General features: G+C 43.7%; 1 protein-coding gene across 1 annotated transcript in view; it reads right to left on the bottom strand.

Moving 5' to 3' along the window:
- The window catches only part of PDZD2 (PDZ domain containing 2), a 137109-nt gene that overhangs the window by 53470 nt on the left and 64358 nt on the right, over positions 1–19281 (bottom strand). The window contains exon 2 of the mRNA XM_010008740.1: positions 8297–8687. Within this exon, the coding sequence (XP_010007042.1) occupies positions 8297–8687 (391 nt within the window). The remainder of the gene's footprint in view (positions 1–8296; positions 8688–19281) is intronic.

The raw sequence follows: 19281 nt of genomic DNA, 5'->3' as shown, positions 1-19281 counted from the left end.
AAGCAGCTGCAAATCTACATGTACAAAGGTAAAATTGCTTTGAAATCTTGTACTAAAGAAAAGCTTGGCAGGAGCAAGGTGTAAACAAATGGAAAACAGAGACGCGGTAAGTAGTTAAAAAGCCAGACGGTAAAATGGAAAATGTAAAATAGTTGTCTACAGAAAAGCACTTTCTGTCACACCAGCAATTCAGCTGAGGCTGGTGTAAACATGTAACAATTTTTAAATAAAAACAGAGATAAGCCCTGATGAAAATACCAATAACCATGCCAGGTCTGTACGCACACACGGACTGTCGCTGGTCCTAGCACAGCCCTGGGATGTCTCCCTCCCTCTGCATTTCAATGTGGATTTTTCACTGTCTCCCTGCACGGAACAATTCCCACTTACAAACTTCACAGGTTTTCACCATAGAAGCAGCAGAAGCAGAGAGCTCCTCCTCACTGGTCATGAAGCTGCTTTAGAAATATGACAGTGAAGAGGAAGTTCTAAGTTTTATGCATTAAAAAATACAATAAGAGGCTTGATGGGAGCTGGCAGCCAATGTGCTGACCACAGCCAGCTGAAAAGCAGGATGAAACCATGACAAAATCTCCCAAACATAAATGCATTATGTTCAGGCCAGTATAAAAGCAATTGCCTTCAAGCAATGACCAGCACAGCATCCTCCTGTACAGGGACAAGGAGCTTATCAGTACACCCCTCCCCAGCACTCATGTGGGGTAAGTTTAATGCTCTGCTTCCAGATGCCTGCCCCACCTTGGGTCAAATCATGCCTCCTTCCATTATCCGTGTTCCTCAGCAGGCAGGTGGGAGAAGCAGATGGATTGGTAGCTGGGGAATCAACTTGCATGATCACATATCAGGGGAGTAGCTCAAATACATCCATCTCAAGATACAGTCAAAAGCCATCACTCTTCACATCACAGACATTAGTGTGAATTACTCAGTCCCAGAAAATCATGCCAAAATCTGATTTTTGCAGATTCTTAACAAAGCAATTATTTCATCAGTGGATAATGAGTATATTTTTCATCTATTTCAACCAGGTTATTTTTAAGGCTGATCTGACAGCGGGACTTGTGCTTTCATCTGCTACCTTGGGTTTTGTTTTCACTGTTGTACCAGACAGCTGAACAATTCAAACCCAAATCAAAACCAGAGTAAACAAAAATTAAAAAAATCTAAATACCTTTATGAACAAATTATTCCAAGACCACAGCTCTTCCTCCACTCCTACTGTACATTAAAGTTTCTCAGCACTTGAGCCAGGCTAAGAAGCCTTTGGCTTCTACCTTCAGATAAGGCAAGCCATGCAGTGGCAATCTCCCACACCACTTGAAAGAGAGGAAAAAACAAAACCCAAAACCCAGTAGCCCTTAATACCAATTATACTGTGTTGACCATGTGAACTTCCCACGTTCTTGAAACAGGCAGGAGCCAGCAGCACAGACTCAACTGCAAATCCATTCAAGTATCCACTGCTGATGTAACAAGTCCTCTTGTTTGGGTAAACAGCCGCCAGACACTTGGCATCTTTTCACTGAAATGTGAGTGCTTTCCCAAAGGAAAGAGAAGCATCCTAGGGGATAAAGCCTGGGGAACAGTCAAAAGAAAAAACACATTCCCCCTAAAACACAAACACATAATTAAAATACAAAACCAAACCAAAACAAACACAACAAACCCACACACAACAGGCATCACAGCAGAGGGGATAAAAATTCTGTCACTTAAAGCAGACCGGTCTCCAGGGATCCATGTCCCCAGACAGGCTGATTGTTGACATCATTTCCTTGGGAAGGGCTTTAAACATTTTATCAGCCATTGCAAGCATCTGAACTACATCATCACTCCTTACAAAAACGTGATGGAGTGATTTATCATCCTGAGCCATTACCATCTGGATCACTTCTCCCTGGGCTGCTTCCCTCTTGACATCAACTGAAGCTTTATTGCCAGATCAGCCAAAGGATTTCTCAGCTATCCCTGACCCTGGAGAGTTTTGGCACAGCAATTCCATCTGTGGAGTTCAGGCTTTTAAGGGTTACAAGGTGTTTGTGTTCCCTCGAGTATCTTGCCCAGTCTTATTCTCTAGTTGGGCAATTGGGAATGGTAGGTGGGTTAGTTTGCAGTTTCTCTGGAAAAATACTGACTGCAGAAGATTTACGCCTATCCTGGAGTAAGTCACCATGCTCCCATGTCAATTAAAGAAGGGTGTCTTGTGGGGACTGGTATTACATCTGTCTGCATTAGGAATCCTTTGGGTCTGCTCAGTGATTTCAGCATCCCACCTCAAAAATTAACCGTATGTAGCTTTTCTACCCTGACTAACACCTGAAGCATTACAGCACCTAAGTAAACAGCATAGCCATGTCTTAGGCATGTCTTTTTGGTTTCAAACATTCCCACTTAGTGATTCAAACATAAAATGGTGTGAACTTACATTTCAGCTAAAGCCAGTCCTTTGCATTCCAGTTATGAGTTTGCTGTATCTTTAATACCATTTGTGAAACAAAAAAACCCCAACACTTTATGTGTAGGTGGGAAATGCTTTCATACTGGTGCTCTCACCTAGAGCTTGACAGCTGAGCATGGCTGAGACCTCCTGTAGCAGAGCCTCATGCTTATCTGTACTGCCTTTGAGGGCAGCTCATTTCCAAGAGTCAGGACTCTGTTTCAAGATGACACATGAGAACTAACTCATTACAACTTCTCCATGAACAGACTAGCTCCATGCCCAAACCCCCATCGCACCCTTGAAGAATTCAATCCAAAAACAGAATAAAAGGGACAGATTGCTATTCAAAATTAAAATCTACAGCTACCACAACTGTAGCTATCACTTAAATCACAGCAGAGAAAGGCCAAACCTTGTCAGTTGAAAAAATTTGGCAGCGAGTGAGACTTAACCCCAGAAAGTTGTGACAGCAGTTGTTTTATGGCAAGGTGGAACATAATTGGCAGCATAAAAAAATTAACTAATTTAATGACTAGTTACATCAAAGCACTTCCTAAAACCTCACGCAAAATCAAGGCCAAGTTTTGTCAGTGCTGTACAGCTACAATTAAAAGACAACCCTTGTCCCTAAGAGAGTTTACAACCCAAAAAAGGCAAGACAGAGGGAAGACGTGTTTATCACAGTGCACATTAAAACTTGAAGTCAGTAGATAGCCTCAGGATTCATGTTAATGAAAGTTGGAAACCAATACAACAAAGAAGTTAAGAACAGAAAGAGTCTGAGGAAGGCCTTTATATGAGTAAAGGTGTCTACATTAAAAACTAGAGTTTTTAATATCTAAAACATTCAACATACAGAAGTCACATAAAAGCCTTCATGAAACAATAATTGCTGCTTAGGTTGCCAAAAAAAGTTGATGTAAAGCAACTTAGCTTTAGCAGCTCCAGTGGAGTACCTTGCTCACAGCAACGTTTTCATTTTGGGACAGATAGTGGATGAGATTTATTTTTAATTTTTTCTCCATCACATTTTAAAAAATAAAGTAAAATGCTTAAAAGTACATAATTTCAAACCTCGTTTTTTGATTCCTCTAACGTGCCATTAATTTTCCTCTTCTGCTTGGCAAGATAAGGAACACTTCCCATTCACCAAAATGAAAGGCAAGCCTGGCATTTACCAATGCTAATTGGTAAATATTGCTATAAAAAGGCTGTCAGCCTTTCCTAACTACAAAGCAAAATGCAATTCAGAAGCATTCATCCCTTCCCAAGACATGCCATCTCAATAAGAAAGCAGTAACGGGCCGGAACATGGAAGAAAGCTGCTGATACAACAAACCTAAACGCCCTGCAGTTGCAGTGATACAATATGAAGTGCTGACTGGCAAAGCCCTGGCTGGTCTTTTACGTACATGCACGTCTGTACGCACCTGCGTACACACTCAGGAGTCTGGAGAGGGTTGTGGTCGATGCAAACTAGACTTAGTTGGTCTATAAAAGATCAAAACTGGCCAGGCATGCTGCTCTGGCAGCTGAGACGCACAGCAGCCTAGCTGGGCTTAAGAACATGGAGCCGAGATCTTGAAGCATGACTATAACCTCCACCAAAAAACTCTGTGAGACAAGGCATTAATATCCCCTTGTCTCCTCCCCCTTCCTTTTTAATAAATGGTAAGCCAACTTCAGTAAAACACCTGACACATCTTACAGGGCCACCAGAAGCTGACTTGTTTGCATTCTGGAAAGACATCCCACCACAGCCCCAGTGCTACAACCAGCTTGGGAGACGTGGCGCACACCCTGAACTCTTTCCATGCCATGTATTCCTCCTAATTGAGAAATGTCCAAAAGCAGAGTCCCAGCCCTCTTCACTTGCCTTCCTTTGCTGTTAAAACACTTTAACTCTGTCCTCCTTTACACCATTTCCATGCATGACTGCTAAATTTGGATATGAATTCCAATCCCCTCATTATCCAGATGCTCATACAGAAGCAAGAGGATTCAAAGGGGTTCTGGGGGTGTCCTGTTTTTTACTGTAATGGTTGGTGTTACAAGGACTTTCCACAGCATTCTCCTGGGGCTGGAAGAAGCTAAGGGGCCAGTTCACTCTGGTACACTTCATCTCCAGCCAAGCTTCTTCTGGTTTCATTGACAAAAGCCTGCTGTCATGCCAGTGAGAGCTGAATAAGTTCAAGTAATTCTTTAAAACTACATGCCCATCCTTTAACTTGTAATCCTGGTCTTGGCAATCCCCACAGTCCTACCTCTCATCCATGCCCATGCCAGCTGCACCTGGCCACCTCTGGGTACTCCTTAGCAGCTGAATAGCTAAGGGAGCAGTCCACAGCTCTAACAAAAACACCATGATGGAGAAACCAAGAACAAAATTGAGGGATTCTGTCCTACCAGTAAACACAGCGAAACCAAAAACTTAATATATTTTGAGGGAACCTCACGGTTTGTTTTTCTTTATCATTTTTCAGATGAGTCCAGCAGCTCCTCCTCATACCCCCCCTTTCATCTGTGTCTTTATAATTACCAGCCTACAAAACACTGCCCTGTCTCAGGCCACTGAATAAAAGTTGTAAACTTTAATTTCTGTATTTAAGCTCCCCAGTCGCCCCAGGATGTGATGGACCATTACTCCAGCCCCGAGACTGCCTGTTCTTAAATCACTGACCATGACTCCTGCTGCAGCTAGACTGGGTCCTCTCCAAGGTCAGGTCTCATTTCCAGACCTTCAAGATCTTCCTGCCAGGCAAATACTGTGTTGCTGCTTTGAATCCCCATACTTCAAAGGACACTTACGTTCACCCTGAAAATACTGCAGCATAGCATAACCACCTGTAAACACTAAATGCTGCCTGCTAATTGACAGGTACAATATTTACAGAGGGCTGCACACCAGCAAACAGCCTGGCAGATTTGTTTATACATAGCGATAGCAATGCCAAGTGCTCAGGAAAGACAGACCAAGATCTGGGAGATGAAAGCAAGCCTGAAGAGGGGGACTGACACACGCACACAAACCAGTAACACAGGAATCTCCTGGCAGGTTTACTTGACAAACAGTATTTGTCTCGCCTCTCATTTCACAATGCAGCATTGCTGCTACTCGCAGCATGCAGCGAGAAAATGGGAGAACAACCCCAGGCTTGTGGGACAGGAGGTAGGTACCCTGACAGCAAACAACACCAAAGACAAGTGGATGCCTCAAAAGCACTTCCAACATAACACCCTCAAGCCATCAGCTGTGGGCTAGCCACTGGCTTTGGTACAGCAGCAGCTGAAGACGTGCAAATTCGACCCAACCTCTTCTCCCCTCTTTTAATTACAATGTCTCCACAACAGCAACAGGGATAAAAATTATTTTTTCCTGGACTCCATATTCCAGTTTCAGTCATTTTCCAAAACGAGCCCTCGGATAGGGGAGGGGGAAGGAGTGTTGGGGAGGACCAATGAGGTCCTCCTGCAGCTGCGCTGATCGGCTTCTCAAAGTCTTTCCTCCCACCCGCAGCTGACCTCCAGCCCGCCCCAGGCTGGCTCTCATCCTCTCCAAGTCAATAAAGTGCTCCCCAAAGGCGCAGGGCTGACAGCCCTGGATATTCAATTAGACAATGTGTGGAGGAGACGGCGAGTGCAGGACGGGCAGCAGGGATGGAGACGCTTTCCCTGCGGAGAGGGTGCCCTGCCAATGCACTGTGTCCCCACTCGGGAGGGGATAACTCATCCCACGGCTACAAGACATTTGGCTCATGCTTTGAAGCCTGGAAGGAGGCAGCAGCTTCTGACATGATGTCCTGGATGCTGTTTTCAAAAGGCTCCTGACAGAGCTGGATCTCACATCCCTGAGTGCCAGGTGACGCTTTGAAAACGGAGCTGGAAGTGAGGTTTGAGGCTCCCAAGTGCCTCTTTTCCTTCACTTTGTTTTTTATTATTTTTTTTTAAACAGAACTCAATTTTAAAAATTTTATTCACTGTCACTATTGAATACTTATTAAGAAATCTAATTAAGCCACTCATTACTCTGAAAGCAGCTACCCAACGATGCTGAAGTGATGACCTTCTATAAGCCCCCTCCCTCTTGAAAAAGTAATGGATGAGCAAGGCATGCTATTTGGGCTACAGCGATTCACATTTCTTCTCATTCAGATGTCAGTAAAATGTAATTAATTCTGACACACACAGAGGTCATATCTCTAAGCAAAATATTAAAGAAGAGGGGATTAAAAGAGAGAGAAGCAATTTTACTAAATGACTGTGCCTCCCAACAGGCTCCATAACAGATAAACCACAACTGAGCAGATTACAGCTCTTAAAATTTCCAGTGACTCAACTATGCTTATACATTCTGCAAAGCCACCTTTTATATGCTTTACATTAAAACTGTATTTATTTATTGCTTATATTGATACATATATGTTCTGAATTTAACAACTTACTTCTCAGTCCAAAAGTACTCAAAACATCAAGGTAACACTAGCATAAGATGGCTCTGAATCAAACACTTTTTTAAAAATACGTATTTTTTAACTTCCCAGTTCCTCAAACTAAAACTGTTTATCTTTATTTGCAACTTGTGTTTAATTAGACATCTTCAGAACAGATTCAAGAAGTTTTTATATGGACCAGAGCTTTCAAAATCCTGAAGGATGTATTTATTTATTTTTAAACTTTTAATGTTTGGTAGGTTTGGGATTTTTTTCTTCAGAAATATTGCAATTATGAGGCTTGCAAGAACAGTATACAAATAATCTTCCCGTCTTGAAAATACAACATATCTTACTGATGGGAAGGGTAGGATTTCTCAGTGATGCTTCTTTAAGAACAGCATTTTTAAATATTTGTTTTAGCCCCTCCAATGTACTTTAAGTTAAATCAGTTTAACTTAATAACCACCACCCTGCAGTAGCATTAGGGAGCACTGGTTCAGAGGACACATTTAAACCCATACTTTCCTCAACAGAATTTAGTGATGAGATGTCCACTCATATTCCTCTGTTACCAGCTTTGAAGTCTTAAAACCAAAACCAGCTGCCGCAGCAAGCCTCAAGCCCAACACAGCAGCGTTCATCTGTTTATATTATCAGAGTATCTGGAAAGATTGGCAGATAGCTCTTCTGGTGATAGATGAATACTGAAACCTGATCAAGGCGTGGGTTATTTTTTCCCATTCAGCAATGCTGCAATTCTAGCCAGGCAACAAACCCCAAGATCTCCATTAGGATGAAGAGAGAAGCAATGAAAGCCTCAATCCCACTGTTGTCCCAAACATTAACAAATTGTCTATCTCATCAACTCGTAGCAAAATTCACAATAACTTCCCTGTGGTCACTGAACACTGGCCAAACACGTTTTGTACCACAAATAAATGAACTGTGGTCTGGTACAACAAAAAGGGAAGCTTCAATTCTAATGTTAACATGAGCTTTAAGGTGCTGTCAAGCTCAGACAGAGCTAAATAGGAAGCCCCAAAGGACAGAAAAACCATCTTCCACTGACACCTCCTGCCCCAGTGTCCTAAGGTCATCAGTTGTCTCAACAGAAGAAACCCTGAGGCTAATCCTGGCACATCAACAATCTAAGAACCTTCCCCCTTCATCACAGAAGGAGCATGACAAGAGGCTTCTCACATTTATTATTTAACTCTTTAATCCTCCTGCCTCCCTGTTTTGGATCCCATCCCACAGCTGGGTGCCCCAGCAGCTTGAATTGTCTTCAAGAAGATCAGCTAAGGGATGGAGCACTGAAACCAGGGAAACCACTCAAGAAACGCCTTTCATTCGTTGGCATGGCTGCTGCTTGCTTCTCTAGAAAAACCCAAAGCAAACCTACCTGGGCAGACTGGTCGCCAACGTCCGGCATGCTGCCATCCAACAGCTGTCCCCCTGTGCTCTGAAGCTGCTCTTCCCCGTTGCTTTCTGCTCCGGAGGTCTCTGGTTGCGCAACCTCCACCTCCATCGGAGTGCAGTGCCCGTTCCCATGCTCTGAGCCCAGCTTTTCTTTGTTGTCCTTGCTGCCTGGTGTTCTGGTGATGACCCCAAACTTCCTGGTCCTTTTCCCATTTTGAGCGGGTCTGTCGCCGGGCTCGGGGCTGGGTTTGGCTTTGGGGTCGCAGCTGTTGCTGTTGTTGCCGTTGGAGGGAGGAAGAGGGGCTTTGCGCTTGATGCGGCGCAACATGATCAGGTAGACGAAGCCGCCATTCCAGCACTGCTCGGCCAGGTAACTGCAGAGAAAAGGGATGTGCAGGGATTACCAACAGCTCACCCTGCAGCGCCTGCATCCCTCCCCATCACCCCAGCGTGCTGTGCCCCAGGATGCTCGTGCGCCCTCTTGGGTGGGCTGATTAAAGGACGTGTGGATGCACGAGGATGCCTTAAGGGATCAGTAAATGGGTCTCGTTCAGTATTAGAGTAATACTCTAATAATACCAGGAATAGCATTGGGAATAATAACAGCCCTACCAGCCATCCAGGCTGATCCCGCTGCAGCGTAATTCAACAACTGGTAAATGCTACCCAACGGGTTCCCTTTACCCTGACGTCCAGACACACGTCACAGCAACATGGAAAGGTGGAGAAAGCAAAGCAGAGTGCTTCTAGTAGGATAATAAAATAAACAAATAACTTAAAAAAAAAAAAAAATAATAAAATCAGCCCATAGAGCATCTGCATCTGAAATGAGCCTCCTTAGTAAAACTGATATTCTGCTTTGGTGTGTACATACATCCCTTTACCCTGACGTCCAGACACACGTCACAGCAACATGGAAAGGTGGAGAAAGCAAAGCAGAGTGCTTCTAGTAGGATAATAAAATAAACAAATAACTTAAAAAAAAAAAAAAATAATAAAATCAGCCCATAGAGCATCTGCATCTGAAATGAGCCTCCTTAGTAAAACTGATATTCTGCTTTGGTGTGTACATACATGCTTTGAAGGCCTTGGGGGGGGGGGAAAACTCAGCCACTGGGATAAGCAGGCATAGGGCAAATGGCCTCAGTACAGTGAAGAGTGACACTACAAGTCATCCTGGCTCCCATAAAGGGACATCAAAATATGGTGGGTTTCCTTTACAGTAAGCAAATTCCAATGAAAGCAAGAGCCCAGAGGTTCTCAGTTTTGCAAGAGGCAGCCACCAGGCTGTTGTACCAGAGCAAAACATGGCCGCTCCTTCCAAAGTCTCTGGACATGCCTTAAGAAATAAACATTTCTGCTTCACGAAAATACTTGGTGACCTTACAGAAACTGCACCCATTGATACAAAAGGGGAATCTAACTTCATGCCTCTTTTGGGAAAGGATATACCTCAACCCAAATTCTTGAAATATCTGGGTTCTGAGCCAAGGGTGTAACCAACTGAGAGCACAAACAAGCTGGAATTTGTACTTAGCAGGTTTGTATGTGCCCTTTCACACTAATTTAGGCCCCAAAATATACTGCACTTCTCACTAATGAACACAGCAAGAACTTCCCAGAGCATCAAACAAACCTCTGCTGCAACTGCAATGAACTCTTCACTAATACGGAACACTTGCTCAGCCTACAACTATCAGAGATGAGAAACTAGGTGTGGAGTTGAACCATAAAAGTTCCTAAAAAGAATACCACAACACTTGTGGTTGAGAGAGGTGGAGCAACTCAGGAGTATTTCACCTTTTTTTTTTTTTCCTCCTTGGTGCCTGTAGTCACCTTTCTGAAAAGTCACTCAGCCTTAATTACAACCCCTTAAAGTTATTCCTGCACAGAAGTGACTTAATGGCAAAACAGGAAAAGTGGCTATGATAACCTCCAAAGCAAACTTCTGCACAGAGGAGTAAGGAAAGCACTTCCAATTACTCTGGCTGGAAATAACACCATGGCTGTCTGTTTCTGTCTAGGGACATGAGATGATAGTATCAGTCCTCCCCTTCCCAAAGCTTAGATGTCCCCCACAGATGATGTTAACATTCAAATCTCTTATATTTAATGAGGAAGACTGATGTCCAAATGAATACAAGAACTACATAACCTTAAAAGCAGCCCTGGAAAAACAGAGGGGAAGGACAAGTATGTTGGCTGTGTCAGATTTCCCCAATGAATATAAAATGCACTCAACTCCCTGGACAGTCCACTCAGCAATTTTCTACCAGGCAAGTTTTTTTGTTTTTTTTTTCTTTTTTAAACACTTTTAACAGTACTTAACTAAAGCCCTAATTTATCTTTTTCAAAATGGCTGAAAGCAGAGTGCAGACAAGTCCTGCTGGCTGGAAAGTCTCTACAGCCAAGGTGAGTTATCTGGGTGACCATGAGATGAGACTGGGCTCAAGGAGCACCCAGGGCTAGCAGGACCTGAAGATTTAGCAAAAAAAAAAAAAAAGATTACAGAACCAAGACAGAAGTATTTTTTATTATCAAGTTAAAAGAAAAATTCTTTTAATCAACAGAAAACGGACAGTTCTGTTCCAGAAACAATACAGGCTGCCTGTTTTTCACATTTATCTTTCAACTCAAATTTCAAGGCAGCCAGTAAAGTTAATTAAAATTCATGACTTTTGCTTGCAGCAATACCACTGCACTCTGATCCATCACACATAAGCCTGATAGCACTGCTTCTGCTGGCACACAGAAACAGAAAAGCAGCCCTTCTTCCCATAGTCCTGTGGCTTAGATGTGTGGTGCCCACCCCGTTTTTATGCAGAGTCAGTTCTGCCTGACTTGTTCTTGTGCAGGTGCATGTATGAGGGCTGTTTTTTTAAAACGCTGATCTCTATCTCTGAACTAATCACTGATGTATTTTTGAGTGTCAGTAACAAAGTGCATGCATTAATCAACTGCTTGATTTAGGAACCAAGGAGAATGAGAGCAAACTTAGCATAGGCCCAAAAGAAGTGATTTTATAGATGCTTAAATAATTTAATATTCCACCTCCACTTGTGGCGCATTTATTCTGTTCATAAAGTGTAAAACCATGAAAGAGAAGAAACAAGAGGGCTTGGGGTTTTTTTCTATTCACTGACTGTTCACAACTATCCCTACAGTCTGGAGCAGAGTTATGGTGAGTGGTAATAGATGCAGCTGTGCTGAAGCCAGCAGAACCATGCTGATTTACTCCATATGTTGAGATGGCCTGCATGTTCCAGGCATGCAGCCTGTAGTAACTCATGGGTTTACTTTTTGAGTACTTCTCAGCAGTTCAAAGCACACAGTAAGTTTCCATAAAAAAAAAACCAGAAACATCTTCTGTGGGTCAGTGAGCAATTACCTCTGCATGGCAGCAAGTGATTGCATACATCGGAAGATGTCAAGTATTTCCAGACAGGGTAAATCCGGCCTCTACCAGAGATGCAGTAAGTGGTACCATTACCTCAGAGTTTCTGTTCAACCAAAGATCAGGCATCTCATACTGGAAAACCTGCATTGGTATGAACCTAACTCATACAACAAGTGAGAAAACTAAGATATCCCAAATTTGTGGTCATTTCCAATGTTGTCCTCCCAAGACAGGCCTGAGCAATCCCAAAGTTCTGGTAACTATATGCTGCCTACTCAGCTGGCTTCCTTTGTCTTTGCCATTTCTTCTCATTTAAGTAAGAAATCAGAAAACCCTGGGGAAGCACAGCAGCTCTCAACATTGGACAAAAGAAAGGCATTATTAAATTAGTGACAACCTTCACACTTTAATTCCTTTCTACCAACCCAGGAACACCCCATGCCAGAGGGGAGTAACAGGACGGATTCAAGAAAATGCAGTTTTATAGCCTCTAGACTGCAGAAAACTGCAAAAGCTAGGGAGGACCCAAAATTCCCCTTCTCAGGGGGTTTGATGTGCGCAATGCAGAAAAACCTTTTTTTAGACTTGGTCCCTGTAGAGCACTCACAGAGATTTTAGCAGTCAATACACCAACCATGTCTCAGGCAGGGTAGGATCAGAGCTGGTGAGCAAATGTGGCTCTTGACAAAGATGTGGGGAATCAGCTCCAATCTTCAAGTTGTCCCTTAGTTTGAACATGGTCTTCAGATTGGATGGAGAAGGTGCATGGAGCAAAAATATCCCTAATGCAGCTTTGATTCAAATTTATTGAAAACTGAAACTCTAGGACCTACTACTCCCTGTTTTGGTTTTCAGGGGATGGCGTAGGATTTGGTGAATGCCCTGGATCTCATGCAGTAGCTAAGAAACCTTGGGCAGCTACTCTTTGTGCTACCGAATAGCGACACATGACTGGTCCTATTACCACTGGTTTTAAGAACACAAAGAGATTTTACCAGCTGAACATATATCTGCTAGTAATAGTTACCAAAACAAAACATTTTACCAGCAAAACATCCATCCACACTTTCTGTATTTGCCAGTCTTTGCAAGGCAGTGTCATGTCTCATCACCACAGCTGTGAGTCCCCTCAGACACTGCAGCATCATCACCTCAAGCAAGGTCTAAAACACCACTGAAACATCATCTTGGAAACACTTCCCACTACCATGCTCGGAAGGAAGGACCACTCAGCTGCTCCTGCTGCTTTGATCTCACCCTGTCACCAGCTCTGGTAACACCCCAGCCTGTACAAACATCACCCTTAAGCAGTGGGGCAGATCTTTTCTTCTCTGTAGGAGAGGAACCATGAAATCCTTAAAACCAGGGGAAAATTACTTTACACTTGAAAGAGAGCTGAAAAGATACTTCTTACAAAACCCAACCACAGGTTAGAGAATTCAACTTGTGGCTGGTATCAAGGGACATTTAATACTCTTTCCGTATCAGAGCCATGAAGAGGTGGACACATCCACTTCCTTTGGAGACTATTTTTAGAGTTAGGCAGCCAAATCCCATTTCTCCCCTACACAGCTGAACTGATTGCCATGATCATAAAAACTGATAAACTCGCCAAGTTTATTCCAAGTTCCTTGGCATGCGTGTGAAGTGTCAGACTTGGAAATGGTGTCTCAGAGTAATCCAGTCATTTTTGTATTTATATACATATATATATATTTGAATTTTTTTATATATATATATATATATATTTGTGTGTGTGCATGTATAAATCTAAAGGTTTACAGACTTGACAAGAGCATGCTGTGACAAGCTCTCTGTCACATCCCATCTCACTTGAACAAATGCAGACGGCCACACTGAGCTACAGAAAAATGAAAACAGACCCAGCAGCCATAAGAAAGCATCTGGATCCACTTTAGGATCAGAAATATTGAAGAAGTATGTTGATTTTACGCTAATAATACTATTTAGCATTTCTCCAGGACCTTTCATCCTGCTAGATTGGAAAGTGCTTTGGAAATGATACAGACAGAGCACAACTGACATCTTGCCAGCCAGCCCATTGTGCAACTTACCAGGGCATGCAGAAGAAACCTCAGCCAAGAAGACCACTTTCGGAGGCCCCGCCTCACCCTCCCCCAGGGTTCTGTAATGTCAGGACAGACAGACCACTAATTTTTACGCTCTTCTCTGAAAGACTCTGGCATGGCAAAACGTCTTGAAACTCAATCTTCTTTAGGCTGGAAAGATGAAGGGGAGTTCAGATCCTCACAAAACTGAAGCCTCCAGCCCCACAGGGGATTTAAAAGCTAGACTTAACAAACTATCTCTCCATGAAACCAGCAAATGAGCTAACTTGCTTTTCAGGTAAGGCAGGGCAAATTAATGACTAACAGATAGTGACTGATGGAAGGGAACACAGCTCCTCATGAAACCGTCACCCTGCTGCCCTCACTGTGTCAGAACACACAGCCCACTGAGGACAGAGAAGCCAAGTCTGCCTTAATTCATGCAGGCAAAGGAAAACACCAAGCTACAAAGTCTTGGGCAAACCTTCCTGCAGCTGAGCTTGTGAGAGGTTCCACTTCTTCAGGGCTGCAGGGATACCCCATGGCCTCCCCAGAGGACTAAGCTCTCCAACCACAATTTATCTCAGCAGAAAGCAACAGCGTTGATAAACCCAGGTGCTACTTTAACATCATCTTGTGGGCACAGAGCTACAGCAGAATGAGCTCAATCCAGTGCCTCGTCACCAACAAGCCCTTTCCTGCCCTGAGCTCTGCAGGCAATGGCACACACACGGGACATGATGTTCTCTGCCTGCCTTTGTAAACAGGAGGAAAAACAGAAAGGGCAAAGGAAGTCAGTTTATGGAGCTGAGAGACTAATAACACCCATGGAGTGCATTCAAATGGCCAGGGATATGTAAGAGGGTGACTTTTGCTGGCATATGAGAATGGGTTCATCCTCGAGACACAGGACAATGACTAAAGCCTGGTGAGACACCTCACTCAACCTGGTATTGATGCAATAATGTGGTTTTGAATTTGGGAGAACTGAATTCCTTTTCCCTTGCTGTGATACAGCTCCCTTGTAGCATCCTGGGCAACAAACCAACAAAACCAAAACCAAACAAACCCAGGGACAACATGTCTCATCCCACAAAGTTGCTGTAAGGTCTAAGGCGGTGAAGCCACTGGCTTGAAGTATTACAGTTTCACAAATATTTTATATCTGGCATCAGGCAATACCAAACATCACCACAGCTCCCCTCCCACCCCGTATCCTGCTGAGGTGCTGGCACAGTCATTTGGGTGACAGTACAAATGAACCCAACAAGGGAACTGATCCAGCTTTAAATTTAAATTAACCCAGACAAACCAACTTCCAAAGACTCAGACATCAAGACAGCGAGTTTAAACTGAGCCTAGCACTTTGATCTGGTCACAGCAGCTCAGAGACAGGGATAGGTGAAGCAGAGGCTGTGGGTGGCAGAGGACCATGCTTCTGCTTCCACCTATGTACAGGTGACTAAGCCACACGTGTGGCTGTGACCCAAGGGAAGGGAGTTGCACACATGGTGCAGACAGAGGTCCTGGCTGTCTCTAGCTGAATGGCATGCATACCTCCAGTTTCCAAAACTGAAAGGATAGCCATCCTCACCGCTGAGAACAAAGCCTGGCTCAACTGCATCCCCATCACAGGCTAGATCACCAGTGCAAAAAAAAATAACCAAAATCCAAACATTTCTGCCCTGCATGTCGAAGAGATGCCTCAGAAGCCTGTCCAGTGCCTTGGGAGGGGAACAAGCAGCACAGGGACCTCCAAAACACCCAGCACATGGATGAAAGGCATGAATGGCCACAGTGAGCTTCCTCCCAGAAAAAACATCTGAGGAGGATGACTTCAGGAGCTGCACAGCTTTTCCACACCTTGGGAACCCTCTCAGCTCTGACAAACACTCTAAACCTAACAGATTATGCAACTACAGTCATCTGCCTTCAAGGGACAACATGAAACCCTTCTGGATTTGATGACTTACTGGCTGTGCTAGCAGAACAGAGGACTGGCACTGCATACAGACTGCAGAGATTTTGGACTTGAGCTTTACAAAAGATCTGATCTTCCTAAACATGCAACTCCCACAAATGCATCTAAAAGTCCTAAGAGACAGATGCACATGGTACTTTCTGGGTTTGGGTCCTAGGGACAGACTATTTTGTTCCTTGTTTAGCAGCAGGATGTACATACAGAAGTGGTCTAATCCAGTCAAACCATCATGTCACTGTATGTTCCAATTTTGTTACTTCATAGCTCTGCTGCAAACAGTTAGATGGATACATGGCCTTGCTCATTTCCAATTACAAGAAAACCAAGCAGCTTATAATGACCGGTTATCAGTTTAAAAATTATAAATACTACCTTTCTGCCTTTGCTGCAACAGGCTAAAATCATAATCAAGTTACAACTAAGCCTCAGCACCTGCATTTACTCTTTGATCCATGCCATCTTACTGCTGTTCAGATGAGGTCTCTAGCATCACAGTTATTTCCAGCCCTTCCAAAGACAGACACACTCTTGAAGCTCCAGGCAATTCAAGCACAAGTTTTTTGTTCAGTGTCCTGTGCAATTGCTCTTCATTCCCAATTGCTCTCTCTGCAAGTGCTCTCTTCTTGAGGACTTGGAGTGAGGTCAAGTTTTGTACCTCCTCTACACTTTGCCAAATAAGGCATCAATTCGCCTTCCTCCTGGAGCCTAGAGGTAGACATGCCCTCCCCTGGAGGCAAGGCTAGGCACACTTGGTTGCTTCATGCCTCTTGGTAATGCAGTTGCCACACAGGGGTGCCAGGGTTCAGTCAGCCTCCTGAAGTCACCACTGTACCCAAACGGTACCACTGACAACAAAAGGGAAATCTTCCCTTTGCTACGTTTTCCAAAATGTCTTGGCTTAGGTATGCTCCAAATGAATGCACAGTGTTTGGCCCATGGGACCTCACAAAAGCTAATACAAAGTAACCCCCCCAAAAAACAAAGTGGAGGTCAGGTCTCAGCAGTTTAGAATTGCAGATTTGTTGTGCTTGGAAGAGACTGTTAAGATCATCGTGTCCAACTGCTAATCTAACACTGCCAAGTCCACATCCTACAGGCTACCTCCCCTTTCAAAGCTTCATCCTACAGATCACTTCCCCTTTGGGCTACACCACTGCCTAACACAGAGAGTAATTGCTCCATGCTCCTACCAAGAGTATTACCTGATGTGTTCAACAGAAGAAAGTCTGCAAAGACCTACACTACAGTCTGTTAGATCCATGCATGATGTTCTGCTTCAGAAGTGCAAGGTCCCAACCAGGCAAGATTTGCTTGCCGAGTATGCTCACCACAAACACTGGAATTCAAATAAATTTCTGTTTACTTTTTGCAGTCCTTGCTGTAAGTTACAGACGGAAGGTCAAAGTGTTTTCACTGCTGCTGTTAATTGCAGAGATGCAGTTTGTTATCATTAGTTCAGATGTTTGGCTTTTTTAAAAACAGTAGTTTTTAGTTAAGCAACAAACCTCAGAAATATGAACAAAGAAGCACTGCAACTCAGACTCTTAAGCAGAGAGAACATGTCAAAATAAAAAATTTACTTTATTGCAGACTGATTTGCACTGAGAGCTGCCAGTCTGAAAATCTTCAGTCTTGCACAGCTTCACCTTTCTGCGATTCTGTGGTTTCTTCTCTGCACTGCTTCTCCTGAGGCATAAGACTCACACTGCATTGAAAAGTCCAAAGAAGATCCCTTCTGCAAGCAAAACATTAAATCAAACATCCGACCAGGAAGCACACATGCCTCACGTGAAGAAACAAGGAAGGGGACAAAAGCCAGCCACGTGTGACCCATGTACACAGTACGTTCAGTCTGTAATGTCTTTCCCACTTCTCCCTGAGTGCCCAAATCCTGTCACCATGTTTCACACCTTGCCACCCTATTTCGAGAGCCCTCACACCTTCCATCCAGGCTATTTTAGTATCATCCCTCTAAACCAACTTATTTTTAAGCATCCAGATAACATCTTTCTTTCCTTCAAATCTCTTATCTAATTCTGCCCCTGGTTTCCAATCACACCAGACATCAGTGACAGCCAGGAGCAGATTTAAGCTGAGAGAAATGGTTTGTACTCAAAAAACTGCAAGTCTTACTGCCATGTGCACTCACATCACCTGCCCGAGGGAGCAAAAGGCAGAAATATAAGTTGTGGCACAGCTGGTGGCACAGCGGCAATGAGAAAAAGGCATCAGAATTATATGTGAAACTGGAAATAAAATTTTGTTCTCAAAATTGAATGTCAAGTTCAGCATGGAAGATAATCTTTCGCATAATCCAGGACTTTTGCTCAAAGCACCCAGGAAGGCTGCCATAAAAACTGCCACAGGTGGGTGCGACTGCAAATTGACAACTTTTATTCCAGAAAAGTTTTGCAATGATACATTAAATGAAAATAAAATAAATCTCTGCAACATTGTTTCAGCAAACCACATTCTTCAGGTTTCAGCCTTAACTGTAATTCCCAAAGTACTTCTTTCCACTGAGAAGGGAAGGTTTTGGATGTCTGCGTGCAATGACAGGGAGAGCCAGAAAGTTTAATCAAGTGTATTTTACAACAGGAAGTGGTATGCTGGGTTAGAAGAAACTTATTTCCAACACTTTTGCAAGATCACTTGAGCTCCTGAGAGGAGGTCTATTAACAGAGAGAAGTCAGGCTTCAAATAACCCCACAACTTCCCAGGGGCAGATAGGGAAGCAACAAATTCACAGCTCCCAGATTTATTCGAGGGGGCCAATTTCAGCAGCAAGGGCTATTTGCTTTCAAAAGATCATTTGGTTTTGAGTATTTTCTGGGATTTTTCCTAAAACTGACAACAGTAGCTACTTCCTTAGCTGCTCCCTCCATACCAAGGGGGAGCAACGCCTGTCACTCAGCATCCTCAGATCTCGTGATCTCACTGTAAAGCTCACAAAGCCAGAAACATATATTTGCAACGAGAAATTCAGGTCTCTGCTAAGGGCAAAAAAGAAACCCTAAACCTCTGTGGGAGCAGGGGAGAAAGTCTGAACGTGTGATCTGACAACACTGTAAAAAAACCTTAATAAAAGGAAAAGAAGAGCCTGAAGTCATACATCCTAATACACCCCCATGTACATTACTTCTTCTGACTTTAAGACAGATTTCAGGCAGCAGAGGGCCTGAGGAAGAAGTGGAAGGAGTGAATTTTCCACAAGCTTGATCCTGGTGGCAAGGTCCTCAACATGTCCCATGCAATGCTGTTGCCCACTGCTGTGCCCCTGGACTGCTGGAGGCCACATCAACCTGCCCTCCAGCCCCTGCCACCCAGCCAGCAACTCTGCACTTCGCTTGCAGCTAATCTTACAAAGGACAGTTTTGTCTTTTGAGGACCATTGCCTGTGGGGACAGGAGGTTTACTTAGCTATTTAACATCGGTGCTTTGTTCTTGGCCATGACAACAGGCTGCACATACAGTAAATCCAAGGGATGAACTGCTTTCGGCTCTGACTATGGGCTTGCTGA

This window comes from Chaetura pelagica, unplaced genomic scaffold (assembly GCF_000747805.2).
Source record: "Chaetura pelagica isolate M959 unplaced genomic scaffold, ChaPel_1.0 scaffold31, whole genome shotgun sequence".
Classification (NCBI taxonomy): domain Eukaryota; kingdom Metazoa; phylum Chordata; class Aves; order Apodiformes; family Apodidae; genus Chaetura; species Chaetura pelagica.
The sequence above is the reverse complement of the archived record's forward strand: the minus strand, read 5'-3'. Positions and strand labels throughout refer to the sequence as shown.